Here is a 6,000-nt window from a genome sequence, read left to right on the forward strand (position 1 = left end):
ACCCAGCTCAGCCCTGGGCCTGGGGGCCCAGCTAAGCAGGGCTGCATCTCCTCTCCCATTCCAATCCTGAGTCCTCACCACTCCACGGTGCCTCCTGCCTTGGCTCTGTCCCTGTTACCTCTTTCAGTCTGGAATTGTTTCTGTTTCCTAAGAATCTTCAGCCTGCACAGCCCTGCCCTCCCATACCCACCTCCCAGAGAAGTTGCACCCTCCAGCTCTGCCTGCCCAGCTCAGCCCTTAGCCACTGAAGGGGCCAAAAACTGATCCCCTAAGTCAGCCCTAAGATGATATCTCTGGCCTCTTCAGAGTGCTGAGCTAGTCTGAGGCCTCTCCACCTCTTTCCAGACTGCAGCCTCACCCCTTGGGGAAGGCGTTCATAGCTGAGGCACCAGAGGCCTCCACGGCCCCTCCTACAGCTCTGCTCTTTCTTCTCAAGCTGCTGACCCCCTGTTCTGCTCTCCCTCCACTGTCCCCAACTGTCTCTCCCCCACTTTGCCAAGCATCCACCCCTTCAGCCTAAGACTCCTTCCCCTCGGGTACTGGTCCTTCCATTCCAGGACAGCCAGAGTATGGTGGCACCCAATCAGGGAGACCACCATGCAGCCTGAGGGGTTTGTGGCCCTCCACCTGGGACATCCCAGGGGAAGAAGGAAGAAGGGGGGCCTTGAAATTCACTCTGTCCCACACTGTGCTGGCAGATGTTTAACAACCAGCTCTCATAGAGGAGAAAGGAGCCCTGATTGTATCATCTGCCAATTCTTGAGGTGTAAATGCTTCCACCAGGGCCAGTTTAAAGCTATCAACATGATGTCACTGAAGGCGAGGTTGAGAGGAGACACTAAGAATGAGCTCTCTCAAAGCTGAGTGAGCCAGCTCAGCATGGCTCCGCCTGTCCCCTAGGCTGTCCAAGAACTCCAAGCCAGCCCCTTCTCCAGACTGAGAACCCATTACGAATTTAGGTTTGTGAGGAGAGAAGCTCCTCCCCTCTTCCCATTCACCCCCAAAATAAAAAGCCAGGGCCCTGGATCCCAGACCCCCAGTGGGCTATCTGACCCCCGCAAGAGGCAGGCACAGTGTGCTTAACGAAAGCCAACTCTGATCAACAGCCTTAGAGCTCTGAGTCTTCTCTAGACCCCAAGCAGACTTATTTCTGCTCCTCTGTTCCCACCCAAGGTTCTGCAGGAAGGAAACTGCCAGCTCCGCTCCATGCCCCAGCGCTACCAGCTTCCACTGCCTCCACACACTTCCCCACAGCTCCACTCCCTCTCTCCCTGGAGCCCCCCAGAGCCCCAGAACCATGTTTTGCCTTAAATCTCAAGACCTCCCACCTTCCCACCTCTTTTTAACTGGCCTGCTGACCTCTCCCAGCCCACCAGAGCAGGCATCAAGAGGAGGAAAGCTTGGGAGAGGGTGAGGGGGGAGGGCGTGGCATCAGGGAAGGAAAGGGCCCCTGGCATTTTCCAGAGTAGAAGCATGTGCAGAGGCTCCCAGGGACCAGACCAGTTTCCAGCCTGAACCCCTCCAGCTGTGCCTCTCCCTTCCCTTGAGGGCACAGCATGGAAGGTGGGGTGAATGCAGGAACCTATGCCATAAGACTGGCAGCATCTGCCATCCCCTGGTGGCCTCTGCCCCTCCCTTCAAGCCCCTGACCTGTGTTGCAGACCAGGAGGTATGTGAGGAGGGCTGGAACAAGTACCAGGGCCACTGTTACCGCCACTTCCCGGACCGCGAGACCTGGGTGGATGCTGAGCGCCGGTGTCGGGAGCAGCAGTCACACCTGAGCAGCATCGTCACCCCTGAGGAGCAGGAGTTTGTCAACAGTGAGTGCGACGGGGCCTCTGGAGCCTGAGATGAGAGTGGCGGTGTAGACAAAGGGCCTCACCTTTCAGAAGGCAGCAGATTTGGGCCTCGTGAGACTGCAGGACAGGGACCTGGGGGAGGGGGAACAGTGTTCCCACTGTCTGAGCTCCCAGAGAGAAGACAACGGTCTTTGGGGCCAGAAGCTGTGGCTGCAGCCAGGGCAGACCCATTGCCAGCCAGAGTCAGCCCAAGACTAAGCTATGGCTGTCACCTGTCCATGCCAGCTTGGAGAGGTGGCCCAAAGTGCACTCCAGACATGCACGTGCTGAGCCTCTTGTGAGGACCTGAGAAACATGTGGCTTGCTCCTAGGAGCCCACCCACCTCCTTTCCTCCTCCATCCCCTCTGCCTCCGTGAGCTCAAGTTTCTCAGACACCCTCAGGGTGTCCAGTGTGAAGCCTGACACCCTCACCCTTTCCCCAGACAATGCCCAAGACTACCAGTGGATCGGCCTGAACGACAGGACCATCGAAGGGGACTTCCGCTGGTCAGATGGACACCCCATGGTGAGTTCTGCTGTAGGCACAGCTGGTGGCCCAGAGGACAGGGAGTGGGATAGAGACCGCTGGAGAGAGATGCATTCAAACCCCATGCAGACAGCCGCTTACCAGCTGCTGGACCGGGAACCCTTGAGGGCAGGGATTATCTCCTTCATCTCTGCCTCTGGAACCCAGCCCGGGGCTGGACAGATTGAGCTAATGATGGCATGAGGCAAGGAGCCAGGAAGGAAATGAAGGAATAACAGCCACCACCATGAGGAGTATACGGAAGCTTTAGAGAGGTTTCTTGCCCACATTGAACTCGAGTCTACTCAAGGAGACAGACAGAAAGCAACATAGATGCCAAGTGAATGGTACGGGCACCCAGTGATTCTCTTTGTCCTGAAGCAAGGCTGGAAGGATAAGTCTTGGGAGGACTTCTTGGTGGGCAGAAGCTGGACTTAAGAGCCGTGTTCCTACCATCCATCCCTACCCAATGTGGTCAGCCCTGGTTGGCCCTTCTGGATAAGAGGTGTGGAATCAGCTCATGTACAGAGGCTGTGAGTCCTGGGGGTTCTGAGCTCCTGAGAAGGACCTGAGCCAGGCTGTGTGACTGATTCCCTAGAGGGCCACCGGGTTCCATGGCCCCTAGAACAGCCCTGATCAGATTCCCAGCAGTTTTTATGCTGCTATCAGATGAGCCTGAAGTTGGGGCTAAAAGAGAAAGGAGGTGATGAAGAGGCTCCACGGGGAAGACAGTCGGAGCTGGCCAACCCGCACTGTCCTGCCCTCTCCTTACTCCTTCCCCACTCCCACCCACAGCAATTTGAGAACTGGCGCCCCAACCAGCCTGACAACTTTTTTGCCGCTGGAGAGGACTGTGTGGTGATGATCTGGCACGAGAAGGGCGAGTGGAATGATGTTCCCTGCAATTACCACCTCCCCTTCACGTGTAAAAAGGGCACAGGTAAGCTGGCACCTGGGAGGGGTCAGGGGAGGATAGGATCAAGACCTCCAGCTACAGGTGAGGCTCTTGCTGTGTGGCCTGGGGTGAGTCCCTTGTCTTCTGGCTGCTGGTGTCTCCTCACTTGTCCATAAAGCAGACTGGAGCTGACCTAGGGGTCCCTCCTAGCACCAGCATCCCAGGGCCAATGGCAAGGGCAAGCTCACTGCCAGGGACCGTTTGCAGGGACAGCGAGCACATGGAGGTCACAGGCTAGAAGACAGGACCCCCACTCCACACTCCACACAGTCCCTTGGATAGCAGCAGCAGAGTTACCCACAAGGGACCCCAGATGGGGAGCCTCCCTGTCTTTGGGATTCCCAAGGCCATCAATCACAGAGTCATAGTTGTCAGGCCTCGATCCTTTGGCTTTCAGTCTGTGGACATTGAGGTGCTGGTAGGATGCACCCCACTGCCCCTGCTCACCACCTTGTGTCCCCCAGGCCTCCTTTCAGTCTGATTTTCCCCTGAACTGGATGTTTTCATCAAGAAGCCTGAGTCTGCCTGGCTCTCGCCCTCCACACCTTTCTACCTCCCTTTCATCTTTTCTTCATCCCTTTAAAGACCGCCCCGTTTGTATTCCCTTCCTGCTGTTCTAAATTGTTGAGGAACCCAGATGTTAGAGCCAGCGGCTTCCAGATTCTTAGCGCTGCATGAAAACGTCCAGGGCTCACTGTCAGGTGTTGAGGCTGTGTCCCCCACAGTGCCTCGGGTCACAACCAGCATAGGTCATCCCAGGAGACCCTATGAGACCCTTTATAAAGGGTGTTTGCCCCTCAGTGGCCTGTGGAGAGCCCCCTGTGGTGGAGCATGCCAGGACCTTCGGGCAGAAGAAGGACCGGTATGAGATCAATTCCCTGGTGCGGTACCAGTGCACAGAGGGGTTTGTCCAGCGCCACATGCCCACCATCCGGTGCCAGCCCAGTGGGCACTGGGAGGAGCCTCGGATCACCTGCACAGACCGTGAGCATCACCCCGGCCATCCTCGCTGAGCACAGGGTTAGATTCTGCCAGCACAGCCTTCCCCCCATCCCCTCTCCTGGGGTCCCTGCACCGTCCACAGGGTTGAGCAAGGGAAGGGAGGTCAGGGGGCTGCTCAGTCACAAATAGCTGACCACTGCCCTTAGAAGGGCCACGTACTTGTCCCAGGAGAGGGCTCACTTGGAGGATGAAGGAGAAAAAGCCGGAAAGTCCAAGAAAAATCAAAATCAGGAAAGCTGATAAAGCCTCAGGCGCCTGAGTCCTGGTTTCCACAAGGGAGAGAGGGTAGTCTGGGGAGAGCCTAGGCTCGCCCCACTTTCTTTCCAGGTCCACTGATATTTTTCCATCTCCCTTTCGCCCTAGCCACCACCTACAAACGCAGACTACAGAAGCGGAGCTCACGGCACCCTCGGAGGAGCCGCCCCAGCACAGCCCACTGAGAAGAGCTTCCAGGACGCACCCAGGACGCTGAGCCCAGGAGCCTGCCAGGCTGACGTGCATCCCACCCAGATGGTGTCCTCTTCTTGTCGCTTTTTGTCATATAAGGAATCCCATTAAAGAAGGAAAAAAATAAATCCCACATTGTGTATGCACCCACTCACCCCTCCAAATCAGCAAAACCGCATCTAATTTGTCCGCCGAATGCCAAAGCAAAGCAAACTTATTATAACCCGTGGACTGAGTTTAGAGACATTTCTTCAATTTCCCATCGTGCCTTTCCAGGGACCAGTGCAGGGACAGGGGGAGAAGGGGAGGGGTTAAGTTAAATAAAGAAGATTATTTTTGTTTCCTGACTTTATCCAAGAGCAGTGCAATCGTTGGTTATTTCACCTCCAGGGAGAGCTAGGGAGGAGGGAGGAGGGCTCCAAAGGAGCTGGAAGGGGCAGAGGCCTGAGAGCATGAAGAACTCGGAACCGCAGCTGAATGTATTGGATGAGAAGGAGCCAGGAGGGCTACACCATCTGTATGAGGGAAAAGCCTTGGGGGAGAGGGGTGGGTTCCTTCCTCCTGCCGAGGGTAAGCCGGCAGGGGAGAGCCATCAGAGGGACCTCCGCTGCCTGGGAGTTGGGTTCCCTCCAAGGGTCCCTCTTCCAGTGTCCTCTCTCTCACCTGGGTCTGCCACCCTAACAGGTGGCAACTCGGCAGGGCTGCTGGGGGCACTTCCTGCCCAGTGGGGGTGCCACCCAACCTTCTCCCCTCCCCACCCCCGCCCCCGGGACCGTGCAGGCACCAGGGTTCCGTGCACCTATTTATATTTTTGAAAACTGAAGATTATAATATTATAATAATAATAAAGACATTGGAAGAGATCTCTTTTCTTTTCCCTCTTTTAATTTAAGAAGAAGGCAATCATGACCCGGAGTCCCTCAAAGGGGCTCTTAGGAATGGTGGCAGTGGAGACAGGTTTTGATCAAATGATCTCAAATTGGTGTGACTCTGTGACTCTGGTCTGTTCAGAGCGCCTGGGACGGTCACATCTGTTGTGCTTTATTTTTCCTAGGGTCCCAATGTGTTTGGTAGATGATCTGCATGTAAGCACATGTGATATGTCTCTACATGTGTGTACCTGGCTGTGCCTGTCACGTGTGACGTGCGTCAGTCAGTGGGTGCCGTATGGATTTACAAGTGGGCACTGTCAAAGAGCAACTCAAGCAAGACATCTGGCCACCTTGCATGC

The 6,000-nt window shown here is 55.8% G+C and overlaps 1 protein-coding gene across 3 annotated transcripts in view; it reads left to right on the forward strand.

The window, feature by feature from the left end:
* The window catches only part of ACAN (aggrecan), a 71,315-nt gene extending 66,194 nt beyond the window's left edge, over window positions 1–5,121 (forward strand). For all 3 annotated transcript variants that reach the window (XM_019010276.4, XM_055362929.2, XM_063698815.1), the window contains 5 exons: window positions 1,662–1,820; window positions 2,283–2,365; window positions 3,161–3,305; window positions 4,122–4,304; window positions 4,686–5,121. In XM_019010276.4, the coding sequence (XP_018865821.4) occupies window positions 1,662–1,820; window positions 2,283–2,365; window positions 3,161–3,305; window positions 4,122–4,304; window positions 4,686–4,762 (647 nt within the window). In that variant the 3' untranslated portion in view covers window positions 4,763–5,121. The remainder of the gene's footprint in view (window positions 1–1,661; window positions 1,821–2,282; window positions 2,366–3,160; window positions 3,306–4,121; window positions 4,305–4,685) is intronic.
* Window positions 5,122–6,000: the final 879 nt, after the last annotated feature.

Source organism: Gorilla gorilla, chromosome 16 (genome assembly GCF_029281585.2).
Source record: "Gorilla gorilla gorilla isolate KB3781 chromosome 16, NHGRI_mGorGor1-v2.1_pri, whole genome shotgun sequence".
NCBI classification, from domain to species: Eukaryota; Metazoa; Chordata; class Mammalia; order Primates; family Hominidae; genus Gorilla; species Gorilla gorilla.